General features: G+C 39.7%; 1 protein-coding gene across 3 annotated transcripts; it reads left to right on the forward strand.

Moving 5' to 3' along the window:
- Positions 1 to 364: 364 nt before the first annotated feature.
- Positions 365 to 21,344, forward strand: EDNRB (endothelin receptor type B). 3 transcript variants are annotated; one of them, XM_051780494.1, is made up of 8 exons: positions 365 to 586; positions 801 to 1,313; positions 10,807 to 10,919; positions 11,082 to 11,286; positions 11,673 to 11,822; positions 12,737 to 12,870; positions 13,423 to 13,531; positions 19,537 to 21,344. In XM_051780494.1, the coding sequence occupies exons 2-8, from the start codon at positions 855 to 857 to the stop codon at positions 19,627 to 19,629; spliced, it is 1,263 nt and encodes a 420-aa protein (XP_051636454.1). In that variant the 5' UTR covers positions 365 to 586; positions 801 to 854; the 3' UTR covers positions 19,630 to 21,344. The 3 variants fall into 3 exon arrangements, with proteins under 3 accessions (XP_051636454.1, XP_051636452.1, XP_051636453.1); XM_051780492.1 differs by lacking the exon at positions 19,537 to 21,344 and adding an exon at positions 15,028 to 18,418; XM_051780493.1 differs by lacking the exon at positions 19,537 to 21,344 and adding an exon at positions 14,722 to 15,012.
- The last annotated feature ends 1,332 nt before the right edge of the window (positions 21,345 to 22,676 follow it).

The following is a 22,676-nucleotide window of genomic DNA, read 5'->3' on the forward strand; positions in this document are numbered from 1 at the left end:
CTCCTTCTCCCAGTTCTCCTTCAGTAATGCCCAAACCTCTTGTAACAACCCTTCTGATCTGAAAAATTGTTTCAAAGCCGGCAAAGTTACATCTTTAGGCTGCCACAGTCAGATTAGTATAAGACAAGAGGGCAGGTCTCAGGGCATGTCGTCCGGTCGGTACCGAGGTGGGGAGCCCTCTGGCCCGGGGGCATTCCTGACCGCTGTGATGGGAAGCTCGGCGGGCTGGCGGGCGGGGGGGCTGGGCTGGGCTCCGCGGGGGGAGGAGGGCGCGGGTGGGGTCTGGCTGTGAGTGATGGGCCAGATGCGGCTGAATGTTTTAGAAAAGGGGGGGCCCTGCCCCGCCGGCGCGGCTTTAGCCACGGGGTCTGGTGCGCGGCTGACGGCCCCCGGGCTCTGCCACAAGCGCCTGTCCCTCCCGCCTCCTCGGCGGGGAGCTCCCTGGGAATCGCTGTCGAGCGACGGCAGCCGGCCCGGGCGAGGACAGACAGACAGCCGGGGCGCGGAGCGCGGCGACAGCCGGCGGAGCGCGTTTCCCTGGCTTGGCCGGCGGGCGGGGAGGATCGGCTCGGCTCTGCTGGGCGAGGTGAGCGGGAGAGGAGCGGGGCACAGAGCGGGGCGACGCCGAGCCGGTCCAGCCGGAGGGGGCTGCTCGCCCCGGCGCTGCCCTGCCGGCTGCACCCCCGCACTGCCGCCACCGCCCGGGGACAGGCAGCGCCCCGGCTCGGCCCCGGGCGGTGGCGGCGAGCGGCGGGCGCGGTGTCCCCGCAGCTGACGCCCTGTCCCCTCTCTCCGCGCAGGTCGGCGCTGACGGCGGCGGGCGCCTGGCGGGGAATCGGCCGTGCCGCGGAGCCATGCCCGCCGCCCTCCTCCTCCTCTTGCTGCTCCTCAGCTGCCGCGCCGCCGCCGAGGGCGACGGTTCCCTGCGCCGGCCGGGCCCGGGCAGGCAGACCGCTCCGGCGGCGGCCGACGCCGCGGCCCCGACGGCCGGGGCCCCCGTAGTGCGGGGCGCCGAGCACAACTCGTCCCGCCCGGCCGCACTACCCAAGGGCGGGCGGGCGGCTGGAGGGCGGCCTCGCCCTGCCTCGCCCCCCATGTGCACGGGGCAGACGGAGATCAAGGAGACTTTCAAGTACATCAACACGGTGGTGTCCTGCCTGGTCTTCGTCCTGGGCATCATCGGCAACTCCACGCTGCTGCGGATCATCTACAAGAACAAGTGCATGAGGAACGGCCCCAACATTCTTATCGCCAGCCTGGCCTTGGGCGACCTGCTCCACATCATCATCGACATCCCCATCAATGTCTACAAGGTAAGGAGGGGTCGGGGATGGATTCGGGAGCGGGTGCGGGGGTGCGGTGGTCACGGCGCGGGGAGACGCGTCCCTTCCTGTCTAGGAGTCATCCTTGGACTTCGCCTCACGCCAAATACCGCCCGAAGGTGGTATTTTGATCAGATGTTGTCGCAAATGGCACCCTCTCTGTGCCCCAGTCGCATCTCAGCGTTCCAAGCTGGGAATGGGTCGGAATGGGGGTGGCCAGGCTCTGAAAATCCCCTGGAAACAGCTGCTGTCCCAGGGATAAAGAAAATAAATGCGTTTGTCACTTCCTTCTTTTCCCGCAAAGACTGGAGGGGAGACAGAAGCTCCTTTCCTCTGGGTACCGCTCGGTTCCTCCTGCTCAGCTGCTGCAGGCTTGGTCGTGATGCTTCACTTCTGTACAGTCGGTTTTGGCATGGGGGTTTTTCAAAGAAACCAAGATCGTTCAGCTGAGCGGCTTTATGCATCTAGCGGTTGGGAGGTACGATGCTTTTCTGAGCCGTGAACGGTTTCCCCCCTTCGCCAGTGTTGCACCATGGGCAGCCGAAAGGGAGCTTGCTCCTCTTGAACCTTCATTAGTCTGTCCGTTGACGTAATAAGACTTGCCATGGAAGGAGTACAACCCCTGTCTTGTCTACCCAGCTTGTGCAGTCCATTTATCCTCAGGAAAAAGTTGGGAAGTTGAATCCAGCCTCTAGCTGCAATCAGTACTCTTGCGAGAGATACTGGAAATAACATAGCTCCTTCTGCTTTGAAAGTTTACAGTCTGGGTCCCTAAGCACCCATCAGTTACTTCATAAAGTGGACAAAATAGCCTTCATCTGTCATCTTCTCTTAGTTTTGTATATGATTGTAAACAGGGAATTGTTATTTTTAGCTTTAGAAAGCCACGTCAAAGGGTTAGGTTTTGAATCCATAATGATTACTCTCAGAAGCTGCTGAAATAGAAGAATCCTTTATCTTCAGTCTTTTAAAGTATTGCAGTATTACAATGCAGGGAATGTCATCACTGTGTTAAATTCATGAACCAGTTAATTTGGATTACATGACAGTTCTTAGATTTGAAGTTCAATGTTTTTTATACTCTACTTTTTACCTATTATATCTTTATTTTTACTGTTTATCTTAGTTCTTGATAGAGGAGTGACTCTTCTCAACGAGGGTGAAAAACAAAAAACCCTTAACATGCTTTAAAAATGTGTTTTTGTAATAACATACACTGAACAAAAAGGTTTTTTTCACCTATTCTCAGAAAAATCAAAAAGATTGTATCAATAACAGCTGCTCAGTACAAGACTTTGCAATCTCAGCGATACTATCTCAAAATTTAATTACTGGTAGCATGCAATAATATACCTCAGTTTTTATCTCGATTGAATGTCATCAAGTATATCATTATGAGTAGGTTGGAGCGGGAGAAATAAAAGGTCAGATTGCAAACCGATAAATATTACACCAGCTGCAAGTCCAGGATTTTTATGGTGCTGTTCATAATGCTAGGGGCTGCACAGTAGTTCTCAGGTTCTAAATCTACCATGCTGCTACTCATCTTAATGAAGAGCCCATAATCAATTTATATTATCCCTTATAATAATGAATTAAATATTTACTGGTTTAAGATAGGACTTTTGAATAAATGTAAGTTTACAAAAACAAACAACCCCTCCCCATTAGATACTATGTTTATTTAATCAAGATTTTGAGGGTGGTTTGAGTTGTTAACTTTTTATTGATTCCACATCCCATTTAATTCCATCCTCAGAGCAATATTTTGAGGGAAAATGCAATCAAAAACTGGCTGTTATCACGCAGCAAAAGCTTGGTTAGTAAATCAAATATGCTTAACAGTTGAAAGTTGCAATTTGAAACCATTTAAGATGGGATGAAACAGATCCAGGGGTAGAATTGCCAGGTCCCCAGTTAGGCAACTGCATGAGAAAGAGAGTGAGAGAATTTCTTGTGTTAATAAAATGCCAGCAGTTCGCTCCACAACACTTGTCCTAGAAAGTGTGAAAGTGTCTGTGAATGCTTTCCAGACAGACCCATAGGACACAATCCAGAATCCACACCAGAAGCAGCTTTTTATTAGGTATTAAAAGTGATAACTGCAAAAGATATCCCCTGTGACTACATAAGTAAATATGTAAGTAGCTGGAAAAAACCACACAAATGAAAATTGATGTCTCTTAAATCAAGCATATCTAAAGAAAAGCAGGTGTTATCTAGATTGTGAGGCAAATGCCGTCCAATGCATAAGATGCTAATTAGCCCATTGCACTTCATAAATTTGAATATCAATCAATACTTTCAGTAGAAAATGGAAAGTATCTGGAATCTGTCACACAGTCAGTCAACTGGGTATGAAATGAGGGCTTGAAGGGTGTTCAGTTCCAGCATGCAGAACCTGGCAGAGCTTTTCAGCATTGGTAAGTGGTTTGGCTTCGGCTGAACCTCCAAACTGCAGAATGGCAAGTAGATGAAAGTCTGAGGCAATCATTCTGCAGTATGTAATGTTGTGGCAGTGTAGATACTTTGCAAGATTGTTACTAATTGGATGTGCAGGTGGTCCTGTGCCTGGTCAACTGCTTCACTAAACAGACTAAGTTAGCATGTCTTTGTTAATTTGAGGCCTTAAACAGCAATTAAGGAGCAGAAGGAAAGAGTAGCTGGTCAGTGAGCTTTTTATGTCCTTCTCTGCACTTAATTTTTGGAAGACAAGACAATGGTGGCTTGTACACCTGACAATACAGGTCTGCAGTTCTGGAAGGCTTATGCTCAGTTTCCCAAGTCAATAAAGCTGCTAAGTGCCGTGTATAAGGCACCAAAACATCAGGACTGAAAATTCCAAACATACATTAGCTTTGCTTCTCATAGACTTAAAAAGCCATAATGAAATAGCACAGAAACATGCTTTCTCTTTTGATACATAAACAACACCTCACTCTCTCATTTTGTGATATTTATTCTCTCATGTTAAATCCAATTTATTGTCATGTCCCATGGATTTTTAACAACAAAAACAACCTATCCTCTGCACATTATTGTGTGGCTTTCTGAACTCTGTCAACTTGCTATGACACAGATGACTAAGCAAAAATATCTACCTGGTAATATTGTCATAGGTTCCTTTTTCTCAGAGCACAATAGAAAAGTGGATAAAAAAATTTCCAGGGAAGTAAAAAAATCTGGTCTTTATCCAAGCTAGTGATCAAAGGCCAGACTCAGCTTTGTAGGCACTGATTTCTTTTCAGTAATGTATTCTAAGGATTACATAAAAATTATGGTTAACATGTAGCATTATCAAGCACTGGAAATACAAGAAAGACCAGATTAGGGACTCTATATCCCATGCAGACACAAACTGGCTCCTTTTTTAATCCAGCAATGCTCTGAAAAAGGCAAGATTTCCATGGAAATTTGTTTGTGATGATCTTACTAACTCTTGTAATGCAATTACCTGCATCATGATAAAGCCAACCCTTGCCTAACTTTCAAAAAAAAAAATAAATCAAGGTGCTTGTCTTTAGAAAACGTTGCTAATATTCCATATTAGAACTCTTGGCCACTGGTTCTTTTGATGTTAAAGATAACTGCCATTTAACTGGGAGAAATGCATCATTTCCTTTCTTTCAACCTCTGAACCACTTACTTGGGATCTTGCAAAGTTCATCTCAGAATTTCTTATGCAAAGTTTATTGACATCTGGCCGTATCAAGCTAGAAGTTTGTTTGGTGAACAAGTGTGGTTTATAGGCACTTAAAAAGGATCTGAATTGTCCAGTGGAGGAACCTGTCTGGACTCTGCAGGCAATGGCAAGGTAACTTGGTTCTGTAGTTATGTGGGAACAATCTACTCTGAAGTCAGATATATGGACTACTGGAAATGTCTGAATGTTGTTAAAAGTACACATACGTAGTTTTCATGAGGATCTCCAAACTGAAATAAGTTAGATGATGCTAATATAGATTTGTAAACTTAGGGGAGTAGTTTTTTCATTATGTATACATTTGTTGTGTATACATTCACTTAAAAGATATATGTGACAAATTTGAGAAGTTTTCATCTGATTCGGTTTTTGCTTCTACCCTGTGTTTATATATCCCAATCTGACAGCAGCATGGCTTTCTAAGCGGTTACTTTTGATGCAGTCTGTTCACTGGGGTTGTGAAATTGCAGAAATGTTCTGACAACACATTATGAGGTTTCTGTAATTTTAATCTTCATTAGGTATTTTTAAATGAAGTTTCTAAGCAGAAGTCACTAATAAAAATACAAGAAACTAATTGCATGCCTCATATTAAGAATTACAGTTTATGGGACTGATATAGTTTATTGGATAGTTAAGTTAACTAGAAAGCGGGAAATACATGTTCTTGTCTAGAGGGAAGATCCTCACCCTAACATAATTATAGCTGAATATTAATAAGTTTTGTAATGCTGTGTGACTTATCCATTACCATAAGCTTAATGTCCTGGGCAAATTTTCTGTATTGAAAAACGGTCCTATAAAATACTTAAAAATACTTTATCTGCATAAAAATATCAGGTGAAAATTTGCTAGTAATTTCATAGATATATTGAAAAACCGTTGCTTGTGAATTAGGTGCACCACTGCATATCTGATTTCCCTTGTAAGTGTAGTTCATAGTGATGAAAATCACATCCTACTCTCCTGTGAACTGGACTTGCTGTGAGCACGCAGCTAGGAGGAAATATAAATTCCTGCCCTGCATTTCCCATGTGCATTCATTGCTCTGGACTAGAACACTGACGTAAATATTCGCACGCTTTGCCACTTCTTCCTGCTCAACTGCAGTGGGTCACCAGTTGGAGCCATGGTGTCAGCCTTCTGGCTGGTGACCACGGCAGCTGAGCCCTCAAGAGCAGCGTATTGTGCTTGCATGCTGGTGTGTTCCAGCAGCAGATTGTGAACATCTTTCAGTTCTTACACAACCAAGAGGAAGCAGAGCAGGAATTGTGATTCGCAGGTGTCTCTCTGAGTCACAACATCTCTTGGGGCTACTTTCATAGCTGTGCAGCTTGCGTATCAGTTTAGGCTCAGATCTGTCTGGTCTGAGAAAGTGTTGATTAGGAATGAATCAGAGGTATTGGTTCTTTCAAGTATGATTTCACATAATTTTGAAACTGGAAAAGGTCACTCGGAATATAGCCAGTGGTAGACTTCTCTTGGCATTTTACTGATGAAAACACAACATTATTTTCCTCTTTGCTGCCACTTGGCAGTATCTCATCTCATGGCTCTAAGTTGTTTATCATTTATAAAATGACACTGTTTTTACAACTACCCTATTGTGAATCATAAGAAAATCATTGTACTTATACAAAATTGCAATACACTACATCTGTACTTCACTAAGAATAATTGTTGCTCTTGTCCACAAATGTGATGCTCCTGAATACTTTACATTGGACCTTCACTGTACTTTAAGGCAGTGTTTGGAGGAGATGGCAATACAGAGAACAAACAGAAACCAAGGAAACACAGTTCAGCAATTAAAACATTCTACTTTTTTTTCCTTTTACTTTCTTAATGTTTTCAAGCTTTTGGTGTAAAGCATATCATTAACCATTTGCAATACCATGGTAAACTTGTGACATGCATTAAAATGCTCAAATTTCAAAATCCATCAGCTGCAAGAGATAAAGGACATGTTTTCCCAGTGCACTGCAGCAGCTGCATGTCCATTTTGCCCTGATTTAAGCTGGCTGAATGCAAGTAATATATATAATATTTTGATGTTATGCTAAACCCAGGCATCCTTTCTCTCAGTAGAAGGCGTTCACTCATGTGCCACCCCTTTATAATCCAGCTGCAGGGGTCCCAAACTGGAGCTGGCTCCAATCCAGTCAGCTTGGAGCACAGGTATGACTGTCTGCACCTGAGAGATAAGTTCAGGGAAATCTCCAGCATAGGGCTGAATTGTGATAATCATACTGTGATTTTAGGGAGAAGAGACGGGGAGTGTCTTGCATGTACACCAGCTAGATGTAGATAAAAGTTTTCAACAGAATCTGCCAACAGAGATTTGACCAAGTTCTGAATTTAAATTACAAAGAAAAGAAATATTTTACTTTTGAACTGCTTTTTTAATGAGTCATCTGTCATCTAATATACACACATGTACAAGAGGTACCATAAACAAGTATACAATATACTTGCTATCTAGTCCTTGATTTCTGGAGCAACTAGATGTAATAGGCTGGAGATTCACTGCCTGATTTATATAAATTAAATTAGTTCAGGTGTCATTTGATTCTGTAGAGTGAACATTTAGAACACCTGTAATTATTCACATTGCAGTTTCATAGTGATTGTTACTGTCACCCCCTCACAGCAATTCAGGAGAAGAGTCAGGGAGAGGCTTTGCTGAAAATACTTTAATTGCAGACTGAGTTATTTTCCCACATCACATAAGAAAAAGATACTTTATAGTTATTACAACCTCATCCCTGCTTCTGCTGCTTTATTACTTTCCATAAAATTCTCAAGAAACATAAATCCTTAGAATTTATCTTTCTGGTTCATTTCTACAGAGGCATCATGTTCTTTGTCTTACTTAAGTAGATCATTGAGGAAATAAATCAGAGCTGGGCCATGTTGCAGTTTCTCTGCTATTCTTTTAAACACTCCATCATAGCACAGGGCTAAAGCAGGTATTTGGAGCATTCTGGTATCTGAAAATACTGGTGGGCACTTCACAGATTTCCAAAAGCCCATTGTCATGAAATGTACTTAACTCCCTTGGTGTTCAAATAAAATGAGACTTAAATTATGTCAGGGCTTTTCAAAAAACTCTTGTGGACCATGTAAGTGTTTATCTTTAGATGCACATGTCATTTGTGCGTAAGGACTTTGCTGAACCAAACTGATGTGAGCAGGCAACTCTGTGTCAGTCTTCAGTTACAGAATCATGGAATTGTTAAGGTTGGAAAAGACCCCTAAGACCACTAAGTCCAACCATCAACCTTGCACTACTACATTCTCCACTAAACCATGTCCCCAAGTGCCACATGTACGTGTTTTTTGAATATTTCCCTAGGCAACCTGTTCAAAAGCCTGACAACCCTTTCAGCAAAGAATTTTCTGAATACCCAATCTAAACCTTCCCTGGTGCAACTTGAGGCCACTTCCTCTTCTCCTGTTGCTTCTTACTTGGAGAAGAGACCAACCCCCAACTCACTACGGCCTCCTTTCAGATAGTTGTAGAGAGCAATAAGGTCTCACCGCAGCCTCCTTTTCTCCAGGCTAAACAACCCCAGCTCCCTCACCACTCCTCATATGACTTACTCTCTAGACACTTCACCAGCTCCATTGTCTTTCTCCGGACATGCTCCAGCACCTCAATGTCCTTCTTGTTGTGAGGAGCCCAGAACTTGACATAGGACTCAAGGTGCAGCTTCACCAGGCTGAGTACAGGGGTATGATTAGTGCTCTAGTCCTTCTGATACAAGCCAGGATGCCTTTGGGCTTCTTGACCACCTGGGCATACTGCTGGCTTGTGTTCAGCCAGCTGTTGACCAGCACCCCCATGTCTTTTTCTGCCAGATCCTTCCGACCACTTTCCAGTCAGGTACTGTTCCCCAGGGCTGTAGTGCTGCATGGGGCTGTCCTGTCCTCCCAATGGCAGGACTTGCCACTTGGTCTTGTGGAACTTCATACAGTTGGCCTTGGCCCATCAATCCAGCCTGTCCAGAATGGTCAGTAGAGCATTCGTACCCTCATTTTGGTACCCAACAAAGTCTATACAGTATGATGAGCTATTTCTTCTTTTCTTACAACACTGTTAAATGAGAGGTTTGAAGAGACTTGAGCCAAAGGAAAGATTTTTCAGTCTCTTTTGTGTAGTCATCATTCTTCTTCCCTCTCCTTTTGCATTTTGTAGCCCTCTATCTGCAGCAGACCGAAAAGGCCTCATTTGAAGAAAGTTATGAAAACATAAATGGGCTTAGATTAACTACTTACAGAAACTCAGAAACCTTACTCTTATGTATAACAATTGCATCTCTATTTCTTGGCATAACCCTTGTTCTGGAGAGTCTTGTTTTTATGAGACCTGGAAGATTTGGCTGCTGCTGTGGTGTGTTTGAGGCATTAGAGCAGCTCACAGCAGAGTTCAAAGATTAAATATTTCTAAACTGAAGCTGCAGTCAAACAGTCCATAGCATCAGCTGTGAGGAAGGTGCTTCCCATGTCCAGTAAGTCTTATCTCCTAAATCACATAAAATGTACAGTTGGGTATGTGACAAGATTTCCATTAAAGTGTATGACTCAAAGTGTAATTGAACCCACCTGAAATTCATTGTGCTGCTTTTTTTATTCCATTGCGCTTATAGGTATGTCGAATGTGCAGATAGTCCTTTCGGTATTGTTATACAGAATCATTGGAAAACTGGTCAATAAAGATCTTTAGTGAGAGATTCATCTGGTCTGTCTTTACCTGCTGTGAAACATTTAGATCAAACTAGCTGTTTAGGCTCGCTGTGTGTCCAGTGGGCCTCTTTGTTATCAGAAGATCAGCTAAAAACTATGGGGGATACATTTTCTCTCCACTGTTGCCTGATTTCTCAGCTGATGGAGCCTAGACACTAAGCTTCAAATAAATCCCATCCCAGATGTGCACTTTTTGGCTTTGTCCCTGTTCGGATCAGCCTGAAGTAATTTTCTGTATTTCTAGTAAATGATGAGTTACTTGGAACATGTATGAAAAGCAATGAACACTCAGGGGAGATAAAGCCAATACACATGAGGAAGATCTTCACCTGCCCAGGTGCATCACACTGAGATGATGAAGATAAAAGCAAAAAGAGTGGAGTTTGTGGGCTTAAGAAGTCAGGACTAAGCCTTAATTCATATCCTTGCCCCGCCAAGGAGTAACTGAAGCTACTGTCCAGTTTTTAGAACACACACCTCAGAGAGTCCCTTGTGAAAAGGTTCTTCTTGACTAAGTTTTACATAGAATCATAGAATGGTTTGAGTTGGAAGGGACCTTAAAAGGTCATATAGTTCCAATGCTCTGCCATGGGCAGGAACATCTTCCACTAGACCAAGTTGCTCAATGGCCTCTCTAACCTGGTTTTGAACACTTCCAGGAATGGGGCATCCACAGTATCTCTGAACAACCTGTTCCAGTGCCTTACCACCCTCACAGTAAAGAATTTCTTCCTAATATCTAACCTAAACCTACCCTCATAGTTTAAAGCCATTCCCCCTTATCCCATCACTACATGCCCTTATCCAAAGTCCCTCCACAGCCTTCTTTCAGTCCCCCTTTAGGTACAGAAAAGTTGCTACAAGGTCTCCCCACAGTCTTCTCTTCTCCAGTCTGAACAAAGCCAACTCAGTGTGTCTTCATAGGGCAAAACATGGTGGAAAAGAAAAACAGTCTAGACAAAACTCCATGTTTCAGTTTGGGGATTTTTTTTATTTTTTATTATTTCACCTTTAATTGTTGTTTTCTTTTCACAGCTGCTTGCAGAGGACTGGCCCTTTGGTGTGGAAATGTGCAAATTAGTACCTTTCATTCAAAAGGCATCAGTTGGCATCACAGTGTTGAGTTTGTGTGCCCTCAGTATAGATAGGTGAGACCCATTTTTCATCAAACTCTATAATTTCCTTTCTATATGGGCACTGGCTTGTATTCACCTTTCCACTCAGCTGATATAATAGAAGATGAGTTTAAGCCATTAAATCAGGTGGGGTTTCTCATATTTTTAATTTGTAAATGTGTGCTGTTGCTTCAGGTACCGAGCAGTTGCTTCTTGGAGTCGCATTAAAGGAATTGGAGTGCCGAAGTGGACTGCTGTTGAAATTGTACTGATCTGGATTATATCAGTGATACTGGCTGTTCCAGAAGCTATTGCATTTGACATGATTACGATGGAGTATAGAGGAAAGGATCTTAGAATCTGCTTGCTCCACCCCACACAGAAAACATCCTTTATGATGGTAATACACTGACATTTATAAAATCTCTGGAGCAGTTCCTTGGATCTTCTCAGTGTTGTGTGGATTGTAATGTGCACAGGTGTATGTGACATGTAGGTGAATATAATGCTTAAATGAAATACTGACATTTCTGAAGTATATTGGTTAAAAAGAGAGCATTCATATGAAATACTGTCATTTCTTAAATATATTGGTTTAAAAAGAGCATTCGGAAATGTTTGACTTTTTGTGAACTTTGAACCTGTTGTCCTGTTTTCTCATCTGTAATGTACACCTTACAGAGATGCTTTTCAGGACAGACTGATGAACTAGTTATAGCACACTTAGCAAAATGCTCAGCATTCAACTCCTAACAATGTTTTTGCTTTGGTTCTTTTTCATTTTAGTTTTACAAGCAAGCTAAAGACTGGTGGCTGTTCAGCTTTTACTTCTGTTTGCCACTGGCTATCACAGCGTTTTTCTATACTCTCATGACTTGTGAGATGTTACGAAAGAAAAGTGGGATGCAGATTGCTTTAAATGACCACTTAAAACAGGTAAACATTTATCCCTGACAACTCTGCTGACTGTAGACAGGATAACAATAACACCTTTACTGACTTTACTGACACATCATTTTTCTCTTCCTGTATGATTACTAGTAAAGAGAAGTTTCCTAGTAGTGGTGCTGCTGAACTCATATACATGTGTATGCATCAGAGCCCTCAGAAACCTAAGATTTTAACTGATAGTTACAGGATTTGTTCTTTCTTGTTTGGTTTTAATGCTTCAGGTTTTATAGTTTTTATTTCTTCTTTACAATAATTAGAGCTGAGTATTTTGTAATGCAAACTGAAGGTATGCTATAGTCTAGAAGATGGTGCTATGAAACTGTTAATTATTTTGAAGCATGTTCTTGCTAAACTCTAGTGAGGTTAGCAGTAAATGTTAACAGAACAAAACACATTCCAGCATACATTCCAAGTTATTAGTGCATCAGACACAAACATCATACATCACTAGAATTAAACTACAGTTATACTATAATGCATAAATATGCTCTTTTCCTCTTACCTTGTTAAAACTGTAATTGAAATCTCTTGGGGCATTTAAAATAAGACCTGAGATCAAAGCACAAGAAAATGCAATTGAAAGCAAACTGGTATTTGAAAGTGATTGGGAAGACAAATATGTTCCTAATTTTAATTTAAATCACTGTTTTCATGACCTTGGTTTTTCATATTATTACTCATACTTTTTGAAGTAAGAGATACAGTGAATCAGTGCAAGACATCTAAAACAATAGAAAAGATTAAGTACATATTCCAAGAAAATAAGGTATTTGATGTTCTCGTAACTCCTGTTTTGATAAGCTTTTTTATCTTGTTTATTAAACATTTGGATATTAGAAAACAACAATCCAGAGAGAATCAGAAACTATAACACTATTCTGTCCAATTTTCTTTCTCAGAGACGTGAGGTGGCCAAAACTGTGTTCTGTCTGGTACTTGTTTTTGCCTTGTGTTGGCTTCCACTTCACTTAAGCAGAATATTAAAACTCACTATTTATGATCAGAAGGACCCCAACAGATGTGAACTTTTAAGGTGAGACTGCAAAAATAAAATGCTTAAACACGCTGGCATTCTCCATATGCGTATCTGGATTTCCTAATGAACTAACTTAGTTCTGTGTTAGTTCTGAAGTTGTCCCTGCTTCTTCGTCCAGGACCCTCTGCTTTCACTCCAGTAGCAGAGAAAGAAAGTTGTGAGAAATGCCCTCACTTTTCCCTGTCTTACTCCTGATCCTTTTTGGGACTGTACTACTGTCTTGAGAGTAGAAGAGAGATTTCTGTCCCTGTTTTCCCTTTCAACAGAACAGCTAGGATTCAGTTTGTGCAGAAAAACTTCATGAACATTTTCTTCCACAAATTAAGGTGGTTGGATCTTCTGAATTTACTTTCATGAGAACAGTCTACTGATTCAGACTTTAATGTTGACCACAACTGTGTTCACCATGAGCTAATCCTGCTGATTTAAGACTCCTTACTATTACATTTAATAGTTAATCTTGATTGAGTGAAGCTGAGACCAATTTTCATAGTTGTAAACCTCTACTAAGCTTTTTAAGAGAAGTGTCTCACTTTAATTTCCACACAGCTTTTTTCTTGTGATGGACTACATCGGTATTAACATGGCTTCACTGAATTCCTGCATCAATCCAATAGCCCTGTATTTGGTGAGCAAAAGATTCCAAAACTGCTTTAAGGTAAGAGGCTGTTGGGAGCTGCTCCTTTTGTTAAAATATGATGTCAACAGTAAAATTCATTCCCTAACATGAACAGACTGTTTCAAATGGTCATTAAATTTGACTTGAAATTTTAACTGGGTTGTGGTAAGTGTTCTCTCCCTGTCCTGCTGAAGCTACATAGAAAGGAATTAAGGTTTAATGGGAACAAAAAGAGAAAGCAAAAGAGCAGAGTGTATAATAAACCCTCTCAGCACCATGCTAATCAGTGCTACATCACTTCCTGTCTGAAGCTGGCACTCAGCCACTTCCAGAACACTGACGAAGCAGACTCAGACCGCGCTGCAGAGATTCACGTAGCCATATCCTCTGCAACCCATTTGGGAGGGCATTGACCCTGGGTTCCCCCCTCCTGCCTGAGCACTTAAATCAGTTTTGTAAGGCAGAGGGTGCGAGTATCCACTCATCCCTTTGCAATGCCAACATTTTATGAGACAGACCTGTTCACAGTTTTGCCCTGGTCTGACTAAATATACCCGGGCACTAATTCTCCATGCAGTATTTGAGGCTCTAGATTGCACGTGGACCTTTAGCCTTCATGTCTGCTTGGAAAATGACCAGATTTGGACTTTTTTGTGGCCTCTTACCATCTTCAGACATTGTATCAGAGTTTTTACATTGACAAATTCTCGGATTTTTCTTTTCTTGACAAACATTTAACCACTCACCACTGCCAGGTTTATTGCCTGGCTGTGTAAATTCCTTACTGGCTATATCTTTCAACCAGAAGCTAGCCAGCCCTACATCTAGTAATGTTAATGTATTTCCCACATAATTGTGATAGCACATGTTGCAGATGTTTTAGTGTTGGTCTTGTCTTCCCTCTCTATGCTGCTGGCTCCCTGAAAGAGTCACTGGAGCTGAGAGCATGTAAGAGGTCTCTAGCATCCTGAGTGTGGAAGTAAGTGGGTGTGAGGAATACTTCCAGCACCCAAAGACCAGAGAGTAGCATCAAAGGTCATTAAAAGTTCTGCAAGTACACCTAGTAAATGTATGAATTTATGTAGATTTTCACCATTCTTCTACTTTTCATTTTGCACCTCAAAAAATGAGCTAAATATCTTGCTTAGAAAGTATAGATGCTCATACATTTTTTTCCCGAGAAAGATTATCAAAGAAAGGACAACAAGGAGTCTTAATTTTATTTTCAGGTGCATTTAGAATTGCAGACCAGATTTGAAAGGATACGTGTGTGGCTGCTATCAGATATAACTCAGTATAACTCCTCCTGCTCTCCAGCACTCAAGTTGCTAATGGGGCATCCCAGTAGTTAGTAGTGGCCATTTGAGCAACTCAGAGATTAACCCCATTTCTTTGCTTACACTGTAATCCCAAAACAGCAGCTTATACATTTGCCATTTCCTACTGTACCCCTGAAGAAGGGCAGCTTTTCAGTGCAGTTTGCCACACGTGCAAAACAAAGTGATGTAATATGTTTATTCCTTTTGTTTTAACAGTCATGCTTGTGTTGCTGGTGCCAATCTAAAGATCTGTTGTCCCTGGAGGAAAGGCAGTCCTGTTTAAAGTTCAAAGCTAATGATCACGGATATGATAATTTCCGCTCCAGTAACAAGTACAGCTCTTCATAAAACAAGCGTAAAAGATATATTCTCTTACATTAAAGTTGGTGCCTTTTTAAGTAAAAGTGGCAATTACTTTTAACAAGATGGTAATGTTCAGAAATATATAGTTTTGTATTTGCACAAAAAGAGAGCATGAAAAAAATTGCCCTAAAATTGTGTCACATTGAAAATCAAGGACATTTATAAAATCGTCATTTATGGAACGCGAAGAAAAGCATAGAAAGAAGGAGTCATTGTTAGCACTTGAATACTTCTGAATCAGCACTTCCAAATGATCCCCACTTCCTGTACATTAAACGGTCATTTGTATTCTCTGTAACAGTTGTAGGAACTGAAGTCACAGTAATTACTAAATAGTATAATATAAAGTTAATTGGATCAAAGCCATTATTATATATAACTCAATGTATTATCTTTTATAAAGCAGATTAACCACCATCACTATTGTGAGTTTTTTTTTAAAAAGCATTAAATATTTTTTAATAGATGTTTAAATGTAAAAAAAAATAGAATTTTTATCAGGGATTCTATAGAGATAGCTACTGAAAATATTAAAGGATGCAGTGAAGTCAAAAGTGCATTTTACATTGATGGTTGTTTTTACCTATTATTGTTAGAAGGAACCTCCCAGGGATTCTCTAAATACCATTCTGTAACCACTGTGCATGTTTAGGGCATTTGGCAGCACTGTGGGTGTGAGTATTTGTGTTTACTCATAGCAAAAGAGAGAAAAACACACCAAAACCAAAAAATTGTAACTACTAGAAACATACAAACAATGGCTGATATTTCAGCTATTTTTAGCTGAAAACAAATTGATTGTATTCCATGTAAAAAGCGGGCATTTGAGAGCCTGATGGTTCTTTACTGGAGATACTTTTACAACAATTTACAACTGTTTTTGCAATCCAAATACTGTCTTGGGGAAAAATGCTTTAGAAAGATCAGGTGGAAAAAAATTTAACCAAGGAAAACAGAGAGAGAATTGGAACTGCTATTTTCATTTAGATTTAAATCTTAATAAAGAAAATAATTCATGAACTGTACTTCTAGAGAACAGTACTATGTAGCATGCTCATCTTCATACTGTTTTAAAATATGTTCTACTTCTCTAGTTCCATATTTATGGCTTAAGAAGACGTGTGATTAGTTTCTGCATCTGTAAATAGTTTAGAGAAACATAATTAATTGTAAAGTATTAAGATATGGGCAGGACCCTGTAAGAAAACAGAAAGATAAAGATACCTGTCGTAAACATGGTGTGTGTTGCCAGGAGCAATGCACATTTTGTACATACGTGACAGGTCATTCTTTGGCTTTTTGTTTCCTATTAATTTGTTACAGATGTCCCCAAAGACTTATTAATGTATTTCATGCACTAAAGCATGAGTTTTTCAGGAAAAATTGTCATACAACGTGCTTTTATAAAATACATGTTTTCAATAGGCTTGGTATTTTATTATAATACAAATATTTATCAAAACTCAGGAACTTTTTTATTTTAAATTTCCAAATTTCTCATGTAAGGATTTTTACCTTGTTTTCCAATTTTGATTAACTCCAGATTTTTTAATAAAGTGCTTTAAATATGCTCTGCATGAAAACAGCTTTCATTAAAATGTTCAACTGATGATATTAACTTAGGTGATTTTCTGACTTTAGGTAGCTACAGCTACCTTGCAGACAGCTTATAACGGGGGAGGTGAACCCCAGTTGTGGTGTTGCCCCCATCAAAAGCTAGTAAGTGTATGCTTGTATAATCAAGCTGAGGAGAACCTATGCACATGCATTTGACCATGGGCACATGGGTGTGTGGGTGTGGGTGTGTGAGTATTGTGTGCAAGCATGTATGTTGTTTACCATTAGGTTGCTGTTACCACCTTTCTGCAGCAAATGCACTCAACTGCTATAATGCTGAACTTCTATAAATATAATTCTATTCTAAGGTTTGTTCTTTACATTTTTACCTTAACTTTCATGGTAACTTTCTCACAGTAAGCTGTGAATATTACTTCACTTCACCCTACCTGCATCTATTTCTGTGAAATGCATTTCATCTGTTAAGGATGGATAATCAGTTAAATCCTAAGTTTGATACTGATCAGTGTTATTTTCATCAAATTATATCGTTACAATATTGTACATTTATATTATTGTTATTTTTATTTAAAATATAGCTGTTCTATTGGCAATTGTGTAACATACTTTTCATTTTTTCCTGGACTAATTCTTAGTTAAGACAAGTACTGCTAAGTCAGATATTTAGGTTTTGCAAATAAAGACAATATATACTGCCCCCTTTAATATACAAATGAAATATACAAATATTAGTGCACTTTTTGTCCTTTTTTCAGTATTATTCAAAGCAGTATTTTTAGTGACATTCTCATTTCCCCTAATGAAAAATTTCAAAACTTCTGCTCCTATACAGTTCTAGCTAAGATTAAATATCTTAATACTCAATACAGGTGTTTTCTGAAATCCTCAGTATAGATCTATGCCTCCATTCACTGAAATCACTGAATGTTTAACCATTCAATTCAGCTGGAGCAGAACTAGGGACATGGAACATAGCTCTTGGAAAAACCTAGCTGACATTTGCTACCCTGAACTAAAAAAAGCTACTTTTTTTTTAAGGAGTTGATTAGGAAAGGTGGGAAAAGAGGGTAAAATAAGCTTGTGGGGTAAAACACCCAGTCTAAGGCTCTCTAAGCCCCAAACAGGGGTAGCATAACAACTGCAGAGAGGCACAGCCTTCTTTATAGGAGTTCAATGTGCTTGCAGAGAGTGGTATGACAGAGTAAGAGTCATCTGTCCCAGTGGTCTGATGAGTTGATACAGAATGGCTCAAGATGAAAAAAACTTGCAAGAAACTACATCACAACTCTGGGTTTTGGCCTTCAGAGAGTAGTTTGATTTTAGTTCCCCAGCTGCTCTGAATTCTGCCTAAACTGAATGGAAACACTGGTACTACAACTCAGAGAATCAAATGCAAAATTTGACAGTTACGGAGCATCTGCTGTGAGCTGTGACATTTCAGTGTCCCAAACAGCTCTTAATCAACACATAAGTGGCTTAGCAAGAAAATGTCGTATGAACTGAAATAATGTTTAAAGGATCTTTTAATACTGTTCTGTATAGCTGTGTAAAATAATTCTATATTTCATTTTCTGTGTTCACTTAAAATAGGAACTTCTGTGGTTCAGGCAGTGTAAACATACTAAATTACCAATAAAATATTTGTAGTTTTGATTCATTACAAAAAGATGTCTGGCCTTTTTTCTTCTGGGGGGTCTCAATTATTAAAAAGTAACAGAGATATAAAAAGAAGTAAGCATTTCAGAACTAAATATCAAAGCTTTTGAGGGGGATGGTTTTATATAGCTAGTTGAAAAGAGTTCAGACTTGCATATGCATTGCAAAATTGTCCGATGTTTATTGGAAGAGTCGTGCTTATCTTTGCTCTGTTTGTTTTTGCACAAAATGTTCATCTCAGTCTCTTCTCTACACACCCATATATAGTCACAAATTCTCTTATGTTAGGGACATCACAAATAAAAGTCACTAAGCTTTTAGTTCATTAATTTAGAAGTGTATGCACTCTATGGTGGAATATGCCATTTGAAAAGCATCATACCTTTGTATGCTGACAGTGTAATTTTGTGCATATTTTCATTTACCTTTCTTAAAGAAGTGGAAAACAGTATCAGACTAAATATGCTGTAACTGGTCAAATATATAACTAGATGTTTGCAGTGTCTGTACATCCCAAAATGTGTTTGATACCACTGCTGTTTTGCTCCTAATAGTTAGGTTTCCTTCTCTTTACTTGGTGGCCTGTTGCATCCATGTAGATTTGTCTTTTTTCGTGCTCCCAGCACCTTTAGCACATAGTTTCAAGTTTCCCTGTGCTTGGAACAGAAGCACCTGTAGAAAGGAGATACCTTGCAAGTAAATGTTCTACTTAATATCTCTCCTGGCCTCTTCACTTCCTTTCCCTTTATCCTGTCCTATGGTCCAAGGTCTTCACCAACCACTCACTATGAAGAAGCATTTTTTGCATATTTCTTTGAAGATCCTACAGCCTTCTACAGGTAGGCCATAGTCTTCACAGCCCAGCTAACTTTTTATCTACTGTGGTCTTGGCTCTTTCGCTGGGGAGATTAACTGCAGCTTGTTGACAGTTTCCTAAACACACTAGAACTTTCCCAGCAACATGCATATACATGTAGCTTACGTTCTTCAAACACTGGCTCGCTCTGACCCCTCCTGAGAAGGGCAGATTTGGCACTTTGGTGTTGGTGGAGCAGGATGGTCCAACTGGCAACCTGTGCCTGGGTCTGGTCCATAGAGTGGTTCACTTTTTACTGCACTCTTCTGCAGCCTGCTGCTCTGACCACTGGGTTCTTGGAGTCTGCTCAAGAAGGCCCGAGAGTTCTCCATGTACATGCTGTGCACCTCTGTTTAAATTTCTAAGCCAAGTTACTGAACGCATTAGAAGACCAAAGGAAACAGAAGGACTCAAGATTAGCCTTATATGTTCTGCTGGTCATTTTTCTTCTCAGTCAGCAGTGGTAAGAGTACTGTGTTATATAACAGCAGTAGTCACATGATTTACTGGCTTGTAATTGCTAGCTTAAAAACATTAAATAAACCCCTGACATCTGTTTGGTCTTGCCAGTTTTTTTAATATACTCTCATTTATCTGTGAAGGAGGTCCCAAAGATCACCCTTACCAATGAAAGGGCACAGGCCCCACCCAGTCCTCTTTCATTCTCTTGAAAAATAAAACTATCAGCAAGAAAAATCTACTGTAATAAAAAGTAAAACCTTCAGAAATTACACCTTAGTAATCAGTATCCTAAACCTCCATGAAATCTTTGTGACAATCCAAGGGTGTCCTGATTGTGGGAGGTAGTATCTGAAAGGAATTTTAAAGTATGACGTGGAAATAGTCAGGTCATACACCTCAGCACGAGGGTATGAATGTTGTGGCATGTAAGGCCTGCATCAAAATTTTTCAAAACAGTAATATGGAAAACACATCAATACTTAGATGATACCCATCAGTGGATATCTACAACTCTGACTTCAGTATTGCCATAAAAACTTCACATCCCCTATAGTCAACCTAGAGGAGTGCCCTGGAAAAAAGTGGGAGTCAAATCCTGAAACCCAGTAAAACCTGAAACACTGATAAAAAATTAGGGCAACCATACTTTCTTCGCAAACCACATCCTCCAGAAATCACTTCTACTGGTTTTGCTCTTGGGTGAGCGGAATGGGGGAAAGCATTTGTTGCCATTTTACTTTTTCATGACCTTCATTTCCCAGTTTGTGTGAGTCGCTCCTAAGTCTATTTACCCTGAAGAAACAGATCAATGGTGAAACCCAGGCAGTCAATGGGTCTCATCTGAAGCTTTTAGGAAAAAGGTTGATGATAAATCCCCAAGATGCTCACGTCTTCCCAATACATGCTCAGCCTTTGAAGGGGCAGGAAAGAAACATGCCAAGCTGACAAAATCAAAACTGGAGGATTTGGTAAGTTTTAGTTTGAGCTGCGAGATGGCAGAATTCAGGGGCAAACTGGATTTTTCTTCTTTCCTTTTTTTTTTCCATAAACGAAACTGTAACAAACATCATAATTACTATTGGGTGTTCACAGAACCAGACTGGAGTTTGCCAAAGATACCGGAAGCTTTTCCCTGAAATGCACCTGCAGCAGGCAGCACGTCCTACAGATTTGGCCCCATTGGTCTTCTTAATGTACTAGCATAGACATAGCAGGAATCTTCTGCTGTAATCGAATACTTGACACCTACAGTCACCAGGTGCATACACTTTTGATGCATATTTATACGAGTTATATTGCATATTATGTAATATAATGTGTAGTATACAGAATGTTTTTCATTAGTTTTATCTGAAAAAGTTTACAATGAAATCAAGAATTTTTTTAAAAACCATATCAATCTGAACAAAATGTAGTCCACTGACTTCTTAAAAAAATCTTAAAACACTTTTAATGTGTTCTATAACTTTGTTGTTTGATTTTTAAGGAGTTTTTATTAGACTTGTAAAAAATTTTACATTAATTTATGCCAGAATATGACTAATGTAAGCTATGTGTGTCACACATGCAAATTATGAATGTCTGCCTAACTATTGGACTAGTCTTTTGCATTTTTAAATTATGTGTTCATTAGCATTAATAATGACAACTGTTCATTGACAGAAATATTTTTATTGTTTTCTGAAGTGGATATAAAAATTTGAAATACTGACAAATCATGTAGTACTCACACTGCATGGCTATATTATGAATTGTAATGAAAATATGTCTAAACTTTTATTAACTGGTATTAATAAGTTCCAAAGATAATTGGTTATGAAATAATTTTATAACTTTGTCATTTTAAGAATTTATAATTTAAAATTCTTCATAGAATCAAATTTTGTAACTTTCCTGGCCATTTTATGACAACAGAAAAATATTATTTTCAAAAAAATTTAGAACTTCATATTTTCATAGGAGATGGAAACAGACTGTGAAATTAATGCTCTACTTCAAGCACCTCCATAGGTTATGAAGATCCTTCCTGTTGAACTAACTACTAAAACAATCTTGTTAAATTTGTTTGACAAAATTTCAAAGAACAAACAGACAAAGAATATGGCAAGCTCCTTAATATTTGCAACTCATTATTAAGTATCTTAAAAGCATTTGACCTTTATAAAAGCATTCATACTTTAGTTGATGTATTTCACTTACAAATGTCTTCATAGAAAGATCTATTTGTCTCATATAGGTGAGGTTATTTAATATTTGTTTATGTATATACTCAGTTTATGAGAGAAATCAAATTATTTTTAGTTGACAGAATAAATTGATATTGTAATACAAGTCAAATACCTTTAAATTACAGTATTTATAAACATATCTATGCATAATGCATTTTTATCTCTGTGTACGTACATGCACAAATATACATATATTACGTAAGCAAAAATATTGGTCACAACATAAAAGATGCAGAAGAAAAAACTAGAGAAGGTATAGTTGGGAGTAAAAATACCAGAAATTTTGAGTACATGTAATTTACTGAGACTTCTGTGCTTTTGCCTGAACTGAAGAACTTACAGCTTTCATAGAAGTAACCAAATTTTCCAACTGTTCAAGGTCTGAGCATGATTAGTCCAGTCTTCCCAATGAGTCGCAAAACCCACAGTAGAATCACATTTCATGGCACTCCTACACAAGAGCAGGATTGCCAACTATGGGGTTTTGACCAAATTCCAAATTAAATAATTACAAATTAAAATCTGTTTCCTCTGTTCTTCTCTCTTCCTGTCAGTGCATGAGTTAGCAGAGCATACTGCCCTGTTTTGCAGTTTCACACTTTGCAGGGAGACATCTGCTGTGTCTTGCACTGGAGGAGAGTGCATTTCAATACTAGAAAATGGGAGCCTTCCAAATCCATTGTCAGTTTAGAGTATTTGGGAGTGTTTCAGGATGAAAAGCA

The sequence above is a fragment of the Manacus candei genome, unplaced genomic scaffold (genome assembly GCF_025592945.1).
Source record: "Manacus candei isolate 608988 ecotype Guabito, Panama unplaced genomic scaffold, ASM2559294v1 h1tg000014l, whole genome shotgun sequence".
In the NCBI taxonomy this organism is placed as follows: Eukaryota; Metazoa; Chordata; class Aves; order Passeriformes; family Pipridae; genus Manacus; species Manacus candei.

Coding starts and splice junctions, on each gene's coding strand:
- EDNRB (XM_051780492.1), top strand. CDS start 855: ATGCCCGCCGCCCTCCTCCTCCTCTTGCTGCTCCTCAGCTGCCGCGCC. Junction 1,314..10,806: donor TCCCCATCAATGTCTACAAG/GTAAGGAGGGGT, acceptor TTCTTTTCACAG/CTGCTTGCAGAGGACTGGCC. Junction 12,871..13,422: donor AACAGATGTGAACTTTTAAG/GTGAGACTGCAA, acceptor ATTTCCACACAG/CTTTTTTCTTGTGATGGACT.